At 40.7% G+C, this 19,349-nt stretch overlaps 1 protein-coding gene and 1 pseudogene across 1 annotated transcript in view; one reads left to right on the plus strand and one right to left on the minus strand.

The window, feature by feature from the left end:
• Positions 1–13,040, minus strand: part of STX12 (syntaxin 12) — a 34,227-nt gene extending 21,187 nt beyond the window's left edge. The window contains exon 1 of the mRNA XM_061186911.1: positions 12,810–13,040. Within this exon, the coding sequence (XP_061042894.1) occupies positions 12,810–12,927 (118 nt within the window). The 5' untranslated portion in view covers positions 12,928–13,040. The remainder of the gene's footprint in view (positions 1–12,809) is intronic.
• A 4,907-nt stretch (positions 13,041–17,947) lies between these two features.
• Positions 17,948–18,589, plus strand: LOC133088823 (glycine cleavage system H protein, mitochondrial-like; annotated as a pseudogene).
• The last annotated feature ends 760 nt before the right edge of the window (positions 18,590–19,349 follow it).

Genomic DNA, 19,349 nt, shown 5'->3' on the forward strand with positions numbered 1-19,349 from the left:
TATAAGGTCCGCCTTTCTCCTCTAGAGTAACTGTGCCACTAAGTAGAGGGTGGTGGTTTTGTTCGTCACTCCCAAAGAACTCCCACATTTTGCCAGATTTCCCATGGCACTGGTTAAAATGTTCGTCGCTTTTGGAATGGCCTTGATACCAAATATCAATTCACAACAATAAAAATTTAAATTCACTAATACACAATATTTTATACAGCAAACATTTTTGGAAAGACAATGTACACTTATTATTAATAATAAGTTACCACTAATTGAGCACCTCTATGTGCCAAGTACTATATTAGGAGCTTTGTATACATAATCTTATTAATTTTCATAGCAACAGTCTGAAGTAGATGTATCTTCACTGTGCAGATGAGGAAATATATTTAAAGAAGTTAAATATCTTATATAAGAGCACACAAAAAGTAGCAGGGCAAAAAAATCAATCCCAGGTACATCAGACTCCAATGCCTATTTTTTAACTACGCTGTCTGTAGACAAACAGTATATCGTTTTGTTCAGATTACTCTACCTAGATACTATGCTAAGATTTGGAATGGTCATGTTTGAATCCTAGATGTTTAAGCCCCTAGGCCTGGACTAGGAAAGCAGAGGTCCAGAGGAATGGATTATCTCTCAATAAGGAGAAACACCAGCCTGCCTGGGAATCTGAACACCCCTGTCCCTCACTGACTTCTGCAACAGGAATAGAGCCCCTGATTTCCCATGTCCTGCTTTCTATTTTCTTTTTCTGGTTGGCAGGGAGGACGAGGGAGATTCATTCATTCCTCATTCATTCATTTGCAGAGCTTGGAATTTTATTGTACGACTTTTTAGTTTGTTTGCACGCTTGCATTTTAAGAGCATTCCCTGTCTTCTATTGCAAATAGCTGGAATACGGAACACAATAATAGAGTACTTTTTGCCCAGGGGAAACACAATTAATTATCTTCAAGTTTCACTAGAACTTCAAGAGATAATATAACACAATAGGTAATATATGGCTCCTCTTATATAACAATATATAAACAAGGCTTCAATGTCCAATGAAAACAAAATTGCACTTATTAGAATTTTAAATTTTAAAAATTAATTGTTCCTGGGACTTCCCTGGTGGCGCAGTGGTTAAGACTCCGTGCTCCCAGTGCAGGGGGCCCAGGTTCAATCCCTGGTCAAGGAACTAGATCCCACATGCATGCCGCCACTAAGAGTTCGCACACCAGAACTAAGGAGCCCACGTGCCACAACTAAGGAGCCCACGTGCCGCAACTAAGGAGCCCACGTGCCACAATTAAGGAGCCCACGTGCCACAATTAAGGAGCCCGCGAGCTGCAACTAAGGAGCCCACCTGCCGCAACTAAGACCCAGTGCAACCAAGATAAATAAATAAATAAATATTTTTTTAAAAATTAATAAATAAAAATAAAAATTAATTGTTCCTTATGATAGGATGCTTCTTAAATAACAAAATTTGGGGGTCAGAGTCATAATCTTGGCCCTAGTTCGGTCACCAAGGGTAGTAAAAAGGCAAGCTGAAGTTTATTAAGTACCAGTTACCTTACAAAAACACAGATGTGTTAATAGCCTCTAAGTCTGTTAAGAAACAATAATTAAGCAAAATCTTCTAGGTGATTTCTGGGTGACTCTACTCCTAAGTAGAAACTGAACAACCTAGTCCTTAGCAGCATGTACAAGTTATTTCTCCTGTAAAAAATCAATAAACAGAAACCTCAGTTAAACAGAGTTGGGAGACCAGAAGGGGGAGCTCGCACACCCTGCCACAACAGCTGAGCCCAAATGCTATGAAGAAGACTCCTCTCAGCCAATGAAAAGCCATGGACTCTTTGTTTGCTATACCCCTCCCAACTTCCTTTTCCCCTTCCCTTGCCAGGAGGGGGTTTCCACTTGGCTAGCCATGATTGCAGACCCCAAACTGCAACTCTCTGTTGATCGTGAATAAACCCATCTTTGCTGGAGAAATATCTGGCAGTCTCTTTGTTTTAGGTCAACACTCCCTAGCCCAAATCCCCGTGTCATCATGGGTGTTACAAAGCAAAATTCTGCAAAGTCAAGAATATACTGGTTTGTAACACTTCAAATTATGATTTTATCTTATTTTGAGACCATTTTTTAAGTAAAACTATAACTCCACTTTTACAATGGAAATATAGAATTCACTTGATTAAAAAGTTGCCTTTTGACCAACTTTCCTAAAATATATCTATTCTATTAAATGAGGGTTTTTAGCTTATTGGTTCCATTGGAAAATGTAAGCACTATAAAATACTGCATTCTGCTAAAAAAAACACTATGTAAGATATAATAATCATTTTTCATCACTAAGATGTATAATGTCCTTCTTACCTAAGTCAAATGGGAATCAGAATCAAAGCTATCTACTGGCTGGCCAAACAAATAATTTAAGAAAGAGCACAGACATTAGCATTTACTAAGATGTATAATGTCCTTCTTACCTAAGTCAAATGGGAATCAGAATCAAAGCTATCTACTGGCTGGCCAAACAAATAATTTAAGAAAGAGCACAGACATTAGCATTTACTAAGAAGTATAATGTCCTTCTTACCTAAGTCAAATGGGAATCAGAATCAAAGCTATCTACTGGCTGGCCAAACAAATAATTTAAGAAAGAGCACAGACATTAGCATTTACTGAGCATTCACCATGTGCCAGACACTGGGCTACATACTTGATGTGGTATAATAAAAAATATATTTGGTCTTTGTCCCCAGTTCTTGGCATAAAGCTCCTAAAACCCTTGGAATTTCCTGAGTGATAGTAGTGTCTTTCGTTATTCATAAAGGGTTCCTTTGGAGCATACTGAGTTTACCTATTGAAGTGACAGGGTAGGGCTCCTGATAGGCTTAGGTTGGGTGGGGTTAGTCACCAGAAAGACCAAGTGATTATCAGGTTGGAACTTTCAGTCCCACCCACCAACCTCTGGAAAGAAGAAGGGGGGGGGGGCTGGGAGGGGGAGAGGAACCACAGATTAAACTCTATAAATTCTTTTTTTTTTTAATTAATTAATTATTTATTTATTTATGGCTGTGTTGGGTCTTCGTTTCTGTGCGAGAGCTTTCTCTAGTTGTGGCAAGCGGGGGCCACTCTTCATCGCGGTGCGCGGGGCGGCCTCTCTTGTTGCGGAGCACAGGCTCCAGACGCGCAGGCTCAGTAATTGTGGCTCACGGGCCCAGCCGCTCCGCGGCATGTGGGATCTTCCCAGACCAGGGCTCGAACCCGTGTCCCCTGCATTGGCAGGCAGATTCTCAACCACTGCGCCACCAGGGAAGCCCTCTATAAATTCTTGAACTAGATTTGATGAGCTTCCGGACTGGTGAACACACGGAGATGCGGGGAGGGTGTCAGCGCTCAGAGAGAGAATGGAAGTTCCGAGCTCTTCCCACATACCTTGCCCTAGGCGTCTCTTCTATCTGGCTGCTCCTGAATTATACCCTTTTATAATAAACCAGTTATCTAGTAAGTAAATGTTTTCCTGAGTTATGTGAGCTGGGCTAGCAAACTAGCTGAACCTGAGGAGGGGCTCATGGGAACCTCCAATATGGCTCACTGGTCAGAAGCACAGATAAGAACTTGGACTTACAATTGGCATCTGAAGGGGGTGGGGTGGGGGGAGTCTTGTGGGACTAAGCCCTTAATTTGTGGAATCTGATGCTAACCCCAGGTAGTGTCAGAATTGAGTTAAATTGGAGGACACCCAATTGAAGTCCAGAGAATCTGATAATTGCTTGGTGTGTGGTAAATCCACACATCTGGTGTCGTAAGTATTGACAGTGGAGGAAACACAGAAGTGTTTTTCCTTCACACTTGATAAGTATTATCTTATTAGATAAGCATTATTACAGATGGGCACACTGAGGCTCACACTGAGTGTTACAAAACTCATTCATTCATTCATTTAGAATACCTACTTTACACTGTTATATGCTCTAGAAGATATTGCTCTCAAGAAGCTTACATTTTAAGGAAAAGAGATAATAAGCATATATCAGGTAGTGATAAGTGCTATAAAGAAAAATAAATTCAGGTAAAGGCTGGTAGGGAGAGGGTACTAGTTTACACAGGGTGGTCAGAGAAGACTTCTCTGATAAGGTGACACAGAGCAGAGACCTAAAGGAAGTGAAAGATCAAGCCATGCGAAATTTCTGGGGGAGCTTTCTGGCAGAGAGCATTAAGCACAAAATCCCCAAGGCAAGAGCACTTGTTGTGATGGAGGAACAGGAGGCCCAGAGGGAGCAAAAGAGAGGTAAGAGAGAGAGGGGAGCCAGATTACATAGGGCCTTGTAAACTAGAGCAAGGACTTCGAATTTTAAAGAAATGTGAGGCCACTGATGGTTTTGAGCAGAGTGTCATAAAAACCAGAATTCAAACCCAGGGCTAATTCCAATAACTATATTTTTTATGCCACATTAGGTTCTCTCAAAAGGCTGACGCTTAAAGGAAATACACAGAACGTAGTGACTTAGGGCAGGCCTCCGTTTCCCAGTGTTCCACTTCGCCCCACCCTGCTTATCTGATAGCTTCCTAACTTAATAGTTCTCTGCTCCAGATAGGCTGATGCCCTTGCTCTAACCTGCTCCCTTCCCCGACTCCCTCCGACCTTTGGGAAGGTTCCTGTGTACTCACCAGAGTCCAGCAGAGTGCCAGCACCCAGCGGGTAATAAGTAATTGCTGATTAATTGAGTTAGCCTCTGTTTTATGTCATGCCACTTTCAAGGCAGAAGATATGAATGAACATGAGCTAGGAATAATGAGACCTAAACTCTGAGCCAGATTCGACCACTAACTAGATGTATGGCACCAGACAAGTCATTTCATGTTGCTGGGTCTCTTTCACCAATTCTATATGATATTCAGGTTTAACTAACATATATTGAGTACTTACTATTTGTCACAATATTTACTATTTGTGTGGGGCTTTTTATTCATTAAATTATTACAACTATGTAAGGACTAAATGATCTCTAAGTACTCCCACCACTGCTCAATGCTAAAATTCAACAATAATGAAGAAGCTCTAGTCCCAGAATGATGCTGTGTAACCAAGCAGTGTTTTTGCAAGCCAGAGTTTGGCTTAGAGAGACTCTGCCTGTGTACAAATGGGACTGGACTGACTATATGCCTCTGGATGGCACTGACCACATTCTACTCATTTTTGTATTTGCATAACCACACACACATACATACCCCTCCAGAAAATAGTTGGTTACAGGGTGACATATAAAGGTAAATGTTACCGGTATGGCAGTTCAAGGAAACATTTCATCTTACTGACTGTCTTTATATAGAGCATTCTCCTTAGAAACTCTAGAGGTATGTCAAAGTTTCAAGTTGTTAATCATCTATCAAACCATATTAAATGCCCTAGAGAGCAAAGGGGACTTTACAGACTATGGGGGGAAAAAAATCAATCAAAAATCAGCTGTTCTTTGTATATTCTCAGCTGAGAACTTTTATTTATCTAGACTTTTCTGACTTCTTTTGTTTGCTGAGATTACCTGAATTGGGATGGGGGGGTGGGGGGAGGAGGACTTTATAGGGTCACTTACTAGTTAAGCACCAGAATGAATCCAAGCTTCCATCAATTCTATCTAAATTCCTGCATACTGATATTTTCCTAAAAGTTTCCAGCAAGACTCAGGTATCAGATGCCCCAAAACTCAAATGATAAAGACAGTGGTGTCTACGTTTACTGGAAGTATAATTTTTTTGTATACCGCCCTCTATAACCACCACCATCAGGGGTTTATTTGAAAATAGTGACTTAATGACCCATCTGTTTTACAACTAAGAACTGTATCCCTTAAACCTAAAGCACAAATAGAAATAGAATAGTGTGAATGTTTACATACACACTTATTTTCACTTGAATGTACTTAAAATGTCAAAAAGTGCAGTGATACTTTTTGGAACAATTTTTATCAAAATGGGCTACATCTAAAAGGGTTTTCTGGTCAGCTTGGTTAATGAGAAAACTCCTTTTCTAAGCATTCTAGTAAATAAAAGTTTTACTTTAGATTGATTTGTCACAATATTTTGGATGAAAATAATTGGGTATCTATCCTCTATGAAATGCTACATAATCCTGGAAACCAGATGACTAGGCCTCAGTTCCGTGTAAGCAATTTTGTTATTTTTAAAACTAGGCCTCAATTTCTCCTATCACTGACCTCTCATTTTTAAAAGCATGTCCTGGCTAAAATTTTTAAAAGACTACGAAGCAAATCAATTTATCGCACATTACAGCTAACATCCACACTAGAAACTGCTCTAAACTGAACACTCTTCATGTGCTTTTAGCTGATATCACTTTAGGCAGAATGTGAATCTCCAAATGAACCTTAATCCAAATCAATGTCTAGTCATATCAAAAGCAACTACCATACAGGTAAAAATTTCTTTATCTGAGAGACTCGAATGCTCTAATTCAGTATATTAAACAAGCAAATATAAATTCAAAGAAAGAGCATTATTTACATTAAATGAGAAAATGATAGCCTATGTGGTCATTATTACAATGAAGTCATCTCAGTGTCTTACTCTGAAAATTAGGTTTGCACTGTTTTTGCAAAGCTACAATGAAAATGACCTGACTTTTTAAAAGTAGCCACTATAGGACTACACTGGTGGCGCAGGGGTTAAGAATCCGCCTGCCACGGGGTGGTGGTGTGATGAATTGGGAGATTGGGATTGACATATATACACTAATATGTATAAAATGGACAACTAATAAGAACCTGCTGTATAAATAAATGAATAAAATAAAATTCAAGAAAAAAAAAGTAGTATCTCTCTGTCAACTTCCTAAGACAGGAGAGATTTCTAGCAACAACAACAACAAAAAAGAATCCGCCTGCCAAAACAGTGGACATGGGTTCGAGCCCTGGTCCAGGAAGATCTCACATGCCACAGAGCAACTAAGCCCGTGCGCCACAACTACTGAGCCTGCGCTCTAGAGCCCACGAGCCACAACTACTGAGCCCATGCGCCACAACTACTGAGCTCGTGTGCCGCAACTACTGAAGCCCGCGCGCCTACAGCCCGTGCTCCGCAACAACAGAAGCCACCGCAATGAGAAGCCTGCACACTGCAACAAAGAGTAGCCCCTGCTCACCGCAACTAGGGAAAGCCCACGCACAGCAATGAAGACCCAATGCAGCCAAAAAATAAAAAAAATTAAAAAAAAAAAGTAGCCACTATACTACAATAGTAAAGCTCTAAACTAAACTGAACATGAATACTAAACATCAAAGGTATAATCTTCTATTTACCATACCCATGACAGAACACTAACTCGTTAAGAGCACAGACTCTCAATTAAGACTGCTGTGTGTTATTCCTGGTTCCACCACTTCCTAGCAAAAGTTTCTATTCCTCTGTGCCTCCGTTTCCTCACCTAAAAAATGGGAAAAACAAGAGAACCCTCATATGGTTGTTGTGAGGATGACCTAAGATAATATGAAGCTAAATTTAGAAGAGTGTCTGGCACTTAAAAGAACTCAATTAAGGATAGCTATTATTATCAAACTCGAGACCAAGAAAAATGTACTTAGCAATGATAAAATCAATTAAGTACATATCGAATGCTAACTACATATCCACTGCTGTGCCAGGCACTGAAGCTAAAGACAGCTGTACAATGCATGATCGCTATCCCCACAACAAAACTAATAGTAATCTCTCAGTTGGAATAACAAGGTCAAAAAGCATGAATTAAAGACTACAGAATAAAGTAAGTGCTAAGCTTGCAAATTCAAAGGAAAAAAACAAAATGATAGCTCACATTTCTTAAACAATGTTGCAGGCACTGGTTTAAGCACTTTATATAAATTACCTCACTTAATTCTCACAATCCTGTGAAGTAGAGTCTATCATTAACTCCATCTTATAGATGAGGAAACTGTGAAATAGAGAGGTACAGCAATATGTTTACATGGCTAGTAAGAAGCAGATCTAGGATGCAAACCCAGGCAGTCTGACTCCTGAGCCTGCTCACTTAACTACTAAACTATAGTGGAGCAGGGGGCTCAACCAATGATATCACCGTTTACTGAACGTCTACTATGTACCGGGCACTAGACTAGGCACTTTCAAACATCCCACTTTAACAACACCATTCATTTTACATATGGGGTAACAGACAGAAAGGGGAACTAGCCTGCCCAAGGTGAACAGTACAACACAGAGGAGCAAGGACTCAGTCACAGATCTGCTGAGCCTAAGGCCCAGGCTCTTCCTGACCTCACTCTTTCAAAAGCAAAGGAAGGCTTAGGTACAAGGGGCAGGATTTAAGCACAACTCAAAGGATTTTTACAATTTAGGTAGCTAGTGAGATAGGGAAAGATTAAAGAAAGGAGGAACAGAAAGAGCAAAAACTTGCAGCAAAACCCCGTGTTTAGGGATGTTAAGAAAAACAGCCTGCCTGTAACAAAGAGAAGTAGAAAATATGGCTAATTTGGGTTAAGATGACAGAGACAGTGAAAGCAAGGTGGAATGTTAAGATCTGATGCAGCAGACAACAGAGAGCCACCATAGACTCTTGAGGAGGTGAGTAGTATAATGAAAACAGGACGTTAGACATACTGCTGATAGCGTTATCAGGATGAACTAGAATGGGAGCAGAGACACTGAGACTATGCTGCTGCACTACAGAGGCTGAGATCATGAAGACTTATGAGGAGGACAATGAAATAAAGAGCAAGGGGCCAATATGAAAATAACTTTGAAAGAACAACCCAGAGGATTGCACACGATAATCAGTTTTAAAAGTTCAACTGCTTTTAATTTTTTTAGTAAACAGAATCATATCAATAAATTAGCAACGTTGGGCTTCCCCGGTGGTGCAGTGGTTAAGCATCCGCCTGCCAATGCAGGGAACATGGGTTCAAGCCCTGGTCCAGGAAGATCCCACATGCTGCAGAGCAACTAAGCCCGTGCGCCACAACTACTGAGCCTGCGCTCTAGAGCCCGCGAGCCACAACTACTGAGCCCACGTGCCACACCTACTGAAGCCCGCACACCTAGAGCCTGTGCTCTGCAACAAGAGAAGCCACCACAATAAGAAGCCCGCGCACCGCAACGAAGAGTAGCCCCCGCTCGCCGCAACTAGAGAAAGCCTGCGTGCAGCAACGAAGACCCAACACAGCCAAAAATAAATCAATAAATTTATTTTTTTAAAAAATTAGCAACGTTAAAGAACAGAAATGATGTTCTTTAATCTCTTCAGAGATAACTTGGCACCTGTTAAGGTTATTTCCTTATATCTGCCTCAGCAATACTTGCCCAGACCCTTCGTTTCACAATAGGCAGAGTCAAGCAGTTTTCTTCTGTAGCCCACACATACTGATAACAACCCCTTGTACCAGGCAGTCAACCTTAGCTGTATCTATAACAACCCACGCAGTGGCCTGCCGTATTTCGGGCTGATATGCTCAGCAATTCCAAACCCACATATGTGAAAAAAACCCACAGTTGAGAAAAAAGAATAGCTATTCTCTCAAATTTTCAACAGATACAGGTCCTTGCAGGACTATATGGATGTGGGCATATGTCTGGGAGGTCACATTCAGACTGTATACTTAGGTATGCTGGCCACGTCTGGGGGATGGGCACCAGCCTGATAAGTGGGTAGAAGCAATGTCACCCTACCAATTTCAAATTCCCAGTGCCTCACTAAACAATCCCAAGGGGAGAATTCCAACTCACACTGACTAGGGTCATAAGATGTGGTAGGAACCACACAGCACAAGGTAAATGAGTCAGGAAGAGTTCCAAGATGGTAGAGAAACCTCATTCATTCAAATCTACTAAATACAATTTACTAAGCATCAAGACCCTAAATGATATGACCCCTGGCTACCTCCCTGGCCTCTTTTCCTACTATGCTCCCCTTCTCTAACTGCAGTCCAGCCACACTAGTCTCCTTGCTATTCTTGAAAGCACTGAGGTCTTTGCTCTTGCTATTCCCTCTGCCTAGGATGCCTTCCCCCAGTTACTCATGAGGTTCTCTCCCTCACTTCATTCAGGTGTCTATTCAAACATCACCCCCTCAGAGAGGCGTTCCTTGACCAACTGATGTAAAAATATAAAATAGCACACCCACCCTCTTGCTCTCCTCACTCTCTGTCCCCTTATTCTTTTCTTCATAGCACTTATTATTTCCCAATATTGTTTATATATGTGCATGTATGCATACGTGTGTATACATACACATACACAAACACACACATCAGGGCAGGGTTCTGTCTGTCTTGCTCATCACTCCATCCCCAGTGCATAGCAAGTGCTCATAGAATATTTGTTGAACAGTGAATGAATGAATCTAACATATACTTGGGTCTGAGATAAGTACTAGAAATATAAAGATGAATAAGTCATGTCCCATTTCTTCAAAGGAACTAACAATCTAGCAGGAGAGGTAGACACACCACAAGAAGAGAAAGTTCCACAGCCTCAGGTATTTCCCATAGCTTCCTATGAAGAGTAAAAAAAAAGAAAGAAAAAGAAAAGTCACTTGTAACTTGAAGTGTTAACTGCTATAAAACTGTAATATTAATTAAAAATTATAAAAGGGCTGAATGCTGGTCATAAGAGACAGATCTGGTTTCAAATTTAGGTATTGCCATTTGTTAGCTGCGTAATTATTTAACCTTTCTCAGCCTGTTTCCTAACCCATGAAAAGAAATAATATTGGTAATCACTTCACAGGGTCGTTACAAAATTAAGATAATGCATGTAAAGCACTTATATTGCCTGGCATACAGTATGTACTCAAATGTTAGCTATTAATGTTATTAACAAAATGAATCCAACTATCCCTTGAGCCTGATGCCTAATCAACAGCTAAACCTTATCAATTCTATGACCAGACACCTCTCCTATCCTTTCCTTCTTTTCATTTTCAGATCCTAACTGGTGTCTCTGATTCCAGTCTCTCTCCCTTCCAACTCAATTTACACATTTCTAAAGAATTAAATCCAAACCCCCTTAGTGTAGCACTTAAAGCACTTCATGTTTGGGCCCCAACTTACCTTTCCAATCCTATTTTCCACTACTTTCTGGACTCCACCAGTGTAGCCAAATTAAATCACTCTACTTTTCTATACACACCACATGCTTTCCCACTACCATACCTTGTTCATTTTATTCCCTCCTGGAATGCTCTTCCCTTCTTTACTCTCGAAAGTTCAAATCCTTTCCACCATCTTTCCAGACCTAGCTCAAATGCCAATAATGCCTTCCCTGGCCTCTCCCAAGTGAAAAAGGTGTCTTTCTCTCCTGAATACCTATAATTTTATTATATCTCTTCTATAGTAGCAATCCCTTTCAGTCATTATGTACGCCACAGGCCCCCTGTTGAAGGAATCCATGTTACTTCCTATACATACTACATGCCTCATACTCAAATACATGCAGAATGAAAATTTTACAAATAGACATTAAAATTATATTTGGCCTCAATACGAAACTTTCAGTATTGAACCAGAATATTCTGATCTAACCTGTATTACAGCTCCCTCACAAAAGGAAATTGGAACACAAAGTACTATACTTTCTAACCAGTGGTCACATTAATTTTTGTTTCAAATTTCTGGATTTAACAGACCACATATTCTTCTTTCCACTTCCAAAGTGCCCAGATTCAAACGCTTTCCATCAGAAACTTCCCTCTCTCATTATATATTTAAATTTAAAAGCTAAGTGATAGATTGTTCTTTAAAATATAGAACATAATTGTAATTCAGGACCAACTAGTTCTACCTATTAACAGGGTACAGCCAAGGTCACAAAAACTCAATAATAAACAACAAGGATGATGATACCATTCTTTCCAAGTAGTTGCTGCTGCTGACTTCCTGTTTATAAGGCTCTGAGCTAATTTTCAGGCACAAGAAATAACGTGTATTTGACTCATTCAACTATAGTATCATTCAGACCCTAATGGTGGGGAGGGAGTTTTAAGACAAGCAATGACATTCTGAAATCCACCACCACCTCTACCATGTCTTACTTGCTGTGTGATTATGGCCATGTCCCTGAGCTTCTCTGTGTATCATGCTTGTTCAAAAGAGTAACTAGGTGGGGAAGGAAAACAAAAGCCTCATTGGCTTGAAATCCAAAAATATATGCAAATCTTTTGTTACAAAAGACAAAAGAATGTAAACTGAAATGTTGTTGGTGAATTCTCTTTATCAAAGTAGAAGTCATCTCACCCCTCGAATACAAGTCATTGTATCTGATTTCCAAATTCCTTACAGGAAGAACTGTATTAAAATCACCAAAACACATGCACTCTCCACTTCCCTTAACTGAAAGCTTCTGACTTCCAAGAAGCCAGAAGCTCAGCAGAATGTAAAGTCTAAACCAGGAAACAACTCCCGATCCAAGCTGACCAAAGAGGAAAGAGAGGTGGGTGGAGGGAGGCAGATGACAGGAAAAACTAGGCTGACCACTGCAGCCAGTCGACTCATTCACTGCTCTGGAGGGGACACACACACACCCTCCCACCCTGCGGCTGTCAGGACTGCTGTCTTGGCCCCAACACCGTAAGAGCAGAACTCCTGAGAAGAAACTCGAGCTGCAGCTGGGGCTCCGGACCCTCGGGGTGCCTGGGCCTGGCAGACTCGGGGATAGCAGCCCGCCGTATCCAGAGTAGAGCACCCAAGACGGCCTCAGGTGTGGCCCTGGCCGTAGCCCTAGCCGGGCTCCGCGTCCCGGCAGCCTCACCCGGGCCTGTCCCCGGGACGGCCCCCGCCCCCCAGCCCGGTACCCCGGCTCACTGGCTTGGCTGATCCGCTGGATGTTGCCGCTGCACGTCTGGATGATGCTGTTGAAGTCCCGGAGCGGGGGCCCCGAGGCCCCCGGGTTCCGGTACATATCTAAGGGACCGTAGGACATGACGAGGAGCCGAGACCGACTCGCCCTGCACCGCGCTCCTACCGGAAGCAGCCGCCAGACCCGACCAGCAGGCTGACAGGGAAACCGGGAAGAGAAAGGGCGGGGAAGGGGATAAAGCTGCGTGAGCTCTAGCCCCGCCCCCTCGCAGCGCGCACACGTCCGCCCTGGCTCCCCCACATTGCGCAGGCGCCTCTGGAACTGGTGTAGGCATGGTAGCTTAGAGACGTGACGCCCTGGAGCTTGGGGATGCGGGGCGGGGCGATGACATCATACCATTGGGGCTCGGATTGGAGAATCTGAGGTGGCGGTGTTGTTTATCGCCAGGGCACGGTGACAGAAGGCAAGAATTTTTCGATTAGCATAAAATTGTACCAGATGATCTCAGCCCTAACATCCTATTCTGTTCTATTCTGAGCATTCAGGCCCAAATATGGAGAATTCGACAGCCTTGAAACCCAGATCCGTAACCAAACTCCTGAAATTCCTCACTCTGCTTCCATCCTCTAGGGCTTTGTTAGGATTTGTGGAGCACTTTTATGGTTTACAAATCACTTTCATTTCTCCCTCCACCCCTCTTCTAGTCTAAACAATAAAATGATAACAATAAGATTTCTTGAGCACGTATTATTTGTGATCCCCTCACTGCAATTCAGTTGTTCATAAGCTCTTTCACAGCAAGGGACGATGTTCTAACTATATTTTTACCTTCAGACTAGATAACGGACAATCGATTTTTTTAAATGTTGAAGTAAAGTAACTCGACAGAGCAAGCGTTATTATTTTCCCTTTTACAGCTGAGAAAGTTAAAACCATAGAGGTTAATTTGCTTTTCTGAGATTTGACTGCAAAACCCAAACACTAAGCTAATTGTACTGTCATCTTGCTGTGTCCCTAAAATGCATTCTCATATTACCAAATTCATTCTCCATCTAAATCCCTCCCAAATAGCTTCTTCATCTATATCCCAAGCCAGGATTTCTTGGAGAACTAGACTCTCAAATTTTTAAAATCATTCTCTTAAGGAATTTGGAGTGTATGACCTCAATGTTCCCATAGAAGACTGCATTTTGTGAGCGTATGTTAGATGGAAAGACAAGAGTAGGAGGATTTTGCTTTGGGAGGAGATCAAGATAGAGAGAAGTGAAGGGGAACTGGCAGTGTTTGTTTCCTGTATTCTCCACCCCACTTCACCCCAGTCTGCTTTGCAATCTCTGGGGAATGGCCAAGAGAGGAAGCTGCTTGCCTGTGTAGGAGGGGACCCTAAATGGGTGAATGAGCCTGCATTCAGCCTTAGAGCTTTTGTAAGCAATGCTGTCTCTATTTTTCGTTGGAGCATTTATAAGAGCAATTTTTTCTCTTTAGAAAAGGACAGACGACATTTGGGTCCTCTCATTCTGGTTATTAAAATCATACGATTTCTTAGAATCCATAGTTCTATGTCCTATCTTATAGTAAATCGTGTACATTGTACTTTTTTACCTATAAAATAGTCTTGAGAATGTTTTCATTTACATTTGATTCTATTTAAAGTGAAGTTCAGTAAAGGTATTTTTCTCCTAGGATTGAAAACATAGTGGTGGTTGTTATTGTTGGTTTCTTTCTCTAGCTAAAATAAAAAGTGGTTTTCCATCTGTGCCATGGCTATCTTGTGCTATCTCTCATAGCAATACATTTGTGCCTTGCAAATACTAGATGTCAAATGAACATATATTGAATTTATACACGAATAATAAAAAATAACTATCATTTCTTAAATGCCCATCCAGGTAATGTGAACACATTTTACAAAGTTATTGGTAATACCCGAGATAAAGCCCATCTGATAAAGTGGCTTTATCTTTATATGGTCTGACAAAGTTAGGTTTATTAACTTACTGCTGCAAGGGGGACTACACACCAGAGGAATCATGGGGTATCTCACCAAGCACGGGAGAGGTAGAATTATTCCAGGATTTGGAAAGATGGAGTGTAGGTAAAATTTAAAAGAAGCAGTGTTTTTGATAGCCTCAAAGCACACCAGGCTATGTGTAAAGGGATTATCGTCAGGCCTGAACTAACAAGAAGACTCAGAATCCTGTTTCCTTGGAAACTACAGCGTGGAGATAAATGTGGAATGCTGTATCTGGAAACCCCTTATCTGAAGCTCTGCACCTGGGTTGGAAATTGAGGCTGCTTCTCCGTGTCAAAGTAACTCAGGTCCTCCAGGCGAGAGTGGAATATTCCGTTCTTACTGATATTTCAAATAGCAAATTTTCTGAAAAAGCAGTGCTTTTAGAAAATGAGGTTTCTCAGCATTATGTCTTTTTGCTAATTGACAAAAACAGTTTTCATGGTTCGAACCCATCAAGGTGAGATTAGCTCCTTGGTAACAGAAAGGAAACTGGTGTTCTCTAGAGGTTCTGGGCACTTGCCCAATGTCAACCAGCTATTAAATTGCAGAGCCATGATTCATACATATTCTATGATCCAGCAATTCTACTCCTACCTATATACTCAACAGATGTGCATCCATATGTGTTCCAAAAACCAAGTATAGGAAAGTTCATGACAGCATTTTTTACGACTAAGCAGCATTTCTCTGTATTAATTTTTATTGCATCATAATTAACACACAATAGAATACACAGGTATTAAGTGTTCATTTCAATGAATTTTGACATTTGTATATACCCATGTAACCACCATCCAAACTGAGAAATAGAACACTTTCACTGTTACCCAAGAAAGTTTTTCTTCAGGCTGTGTTCTTTTTTTTCTTTTAAGAGATGCTTTTCATTTGTAAGTCACCAATGTCTTTTTTATTTTTATTTATTTATTTAAATTTATTTATTTTATTTATTTATTTTTGGCTCTGTTGGGTCTTCGTTGCTGCGCGCAGGCTTCTCTAGTTGCGGCGAGCAGGGGCTACTCTTCGTCGCGGTGCGCAGGCTTCTCATTGCGGTGGCTTCTCTTGTTGTGGAGCATGGGCTCAGTAGTTGTGGCTCGCGGGCTCTAGAGAGCAGGCTCAGTAGTTGTAGCACATGGGCTTAGTTGCTCTGCGGCATATGGGATCGTCCCAGACCAGGGCTCGAACCGGTGTCCCCTACATTGACAGGTGGATTCTTAACCACTGCGCCACCAGGGAAGTCCAGGCTGTGTTCCCTTCTAATCAATTCTCCTCATCCGCAGAAATCACTGTCTGATTTTTATCATTACAGATTAGTTTTGCCTATTCTCAGGCTTCATCAAGAAGGGATCATACGCTATGTATTCTTTAGTGTTGGCTTATTTCAATTAACATAATGTTTTTGAGATTTATCCATGATATTGCATATGTCAGTGGTTTGGTCTTTATTGCTGAGTAGTATTTTATCATATGCTCTTACTACAATTTGATTATCCATTCTGTTATTTATGGGCATTTGGATAGTTTCCAGTTTGAAGCTATTATGAAGATGGCCAGAGCAACATTTATTTTTACAAGTTCCAAACTGGAAACAACCCAAATGTACATCAACAGTAGGATGGATAAATTGTAGTATCATAGAGCATCAAAATTAATGACCTACTGTTATGTGAGTAATGTGGGTGACTTTGTCCAAACATAATGTCTAGCAAAAGAAGCAGACAAAAATGAGTACATTCTGTATTATCCCATATTTATTAGGTTCAAAACCAGCAAAATGAATCTATATTATTAAAATTCAGAATAGCATGTAGTTAGTTTCTTGGTTTGGTTTGGTTTGGCTTTTTGCCTTGCTGTGCAGCTTACAGGATGTCAGTTTCCCGACCAGGGATTGAACCCGGGCCACGGCAGTGAAAACCTGGAATCCTAAGCACTAGGCCACCATGGAACTCTCAGTTTTGAGGAAGAGAGGGAGTGACTAGGAATGGGCACATGGGATGGGCTAGGGTGCTGGTAGCAGTCTTTCTTGATCTGGGTGGTGATTATATAACTGTGTTTACTCTGTGAAAATTCATCAAGTCATACATTTGTGATGTGTGTCCTCTTCTGTATATATGCTACACTTCAGTAAATACATCTCATATTTTAAAAATAAAGTATCATTATCACCAATATGACAAGCTTTCTGGGAAATGTAGGGAAGAGTCAGTGGAGAAATTCAAAGAAGTTTGCAAAGAAGACTGTGTTAAAATTAGCACTCATCATATATTACCAGTGGGAATGCAAACTTGTACAACCACTTGGAAAAGTTTGTCAGTTTCTTAGAAAATAAAACATAAATTTATCACGCAATCCAGCAATCCCACTGCCAGGTATTTACCCAAGAGAAATGAAAGCACATGTTCATATAAAGATGTGTATGCAAATGTGTTAGCTTTATTCATAGTAACCAAAAATTAGAAATAACTCAAATATCCGTCAGCTGCTGAATAGATAAGCAAATTGTGGTACATCTATACAATGGAAAACTTTTCAGCTATAAGAAGGAACAAACTACTGAAATACGGAATAGATTTACTGAGACGTGCAACAACATGGATGAATCTCAAATGCATATGCTAAATGAAAGAAGTCAGACATGAAAGTCTACATACTGTTTGATTCCATTTATATGACATTCTGGAAAAGGCAAGACTATAAGGATAGAAATCAGATTAATGGTTGCCAGGGGCTGGAGCTGGGGGAGGGAACTGACTGCCAAGGGGCACAAGGGAAGTTTTTGTGCTGATGGAAATGTTCCATGTCTTGATTGTGGTGACTATACAACTGCATACATCCATCAAAATCTTTTTGATCTATACACTGAGAAGGATAAATTTTACCATATGCAAATTATATCTTATTAAACTTAAAGAAAAATGGCACTCTAAGGATCAGTGTAATGAAGTGGCACGCATGAGGTGGGTAATGTGGAGTTGAAAAAAAGATATAAAAGTTGTGGGTTGCGTGAATCTGGGGATAAAGTGATCTGGAGATAAAGTAACTTTGGAAGCAAAAAACAAGTGAACATATATGTTCACTCTATTTTGTCACTGTTGTTTTCTCTCTCAAGAAACAGAAAATGTCCCTGCGAACATGGCGCTGCGAGTGGCGCGCAGCGTGCGGGCCGCGGTCTGCAGCCTGCGCGCCATCTCTGCGCCCAACGCGGCCCTGGGGACTGCGGGCGGGCGCCGTCCGGGCGCTGCGCACCGGCCCTGCTCTGCTGTCGGGTCGTAAATTCACAGACAAACATGAATGGGTAACAACAGAAAACGGTGTTGGAACAGTGGGAATCAGCAATTTTGCACAGGAAGCTTTGGGAGATGTTGTTTACTGTAGTCTGCCTGAAGTTGGGACAAAATTGAACAAACAAGAGGAATTTGGTGCTTTGGAAAGTGTGAAAGCTGCTAGTGAACTCTATTCTCCTCTATCAGGAGAAGTAACTGAAATTAATGAAGCTCTAACAGAAAATCCAGGACTTGTCAACAAATCTTGTTATGAAGATGGTTGGCTGATCAAGATGACACTCAGTAACCCTTCAGAACTAGATGAACTAATGAGTGAAGAAGCATATGAGAAATACATAAAATCTATTGAGGAGTGAAAATGGAACCCCTAAATAAACTAGTTTGAAACAACTTAATCTAGCATAGTTGTCTTAAATTAGTGGTGGATAGATTTTTAAAAAGCAACTTTTAGCAAAAGAAACTACTTGAAACAATGTTGCCTGAAGAAAATACCCCTTAACTTCCTAATGATTTCAGATAAACACTATGCATCTTTTTCACAACACCCTGTGATTTTTAGGCTAGTCTCCAGTTATAATACTCAGAATTCCTGAAATTATCTGTGGTAAAACTAGTTATAAAAATTATGTAATTCAAGGATAACATTGTTATCTTAACCTTATATAATATTGTAACTTGCTTACAGCCATCCCTGGATTTGGGTCAAAATACTCAATGAACTTGCCACTGGAAATAAATGACAGTGGAGAAAAGTTTGTTAGTCGTATAGTGTCCAGTGAAGAACATTACTATCTTAATTTTGCAATATACTGTGTTTGCTGGTGCTATTTTTATACAGTGAAGCAACAGCCTTGCAGGAAAATAAGAAACAGTTTAATAATAAAATATTCAACTTCTTAAAAAAAAAAAAAAAACAGAAAATGTAGATTCTGTGAAGTCTTGCATAATAATAGCTTAAAAAATCGAGTGCATACTATGTGCCAGGCACTGTTCTAGAGACTTCTACATACATTATTTAATCCTCACAACAACCCTAAGTAGAGATAGAACTCACACACAGGCAGTCTGACTTCAGAGCTAACCACAGCCTGACACAGTGTCACTTTTCAAGTAGAGTTGATAATCTGCTTCAGTGACAGCCTGACAAGCACTGGCAGGCAAAGTGGTTATTTGACTCCAGTCATAACTAAGAAATATGAACTCCTTTCCCCCAAATGCCAACTTTCATTCGTGCCTTCAAAATTTAGAGA

The sequence above is a fragment of the Eubalaena glacialis genome, chromosome 3 (assembly GCF_028564815.1).
Source record: "Eubalaena glacialis isolate mEubGla1 chromosome 3, mEubGla1.1.hap2.+ XY, whole genome shotgun sequence".
NCBI lineage: Eukaryota > Metazoa > Chordata > Mammalia > Artiodactyla > Balaenidae > Eubalaena > Eubalaena glacialis.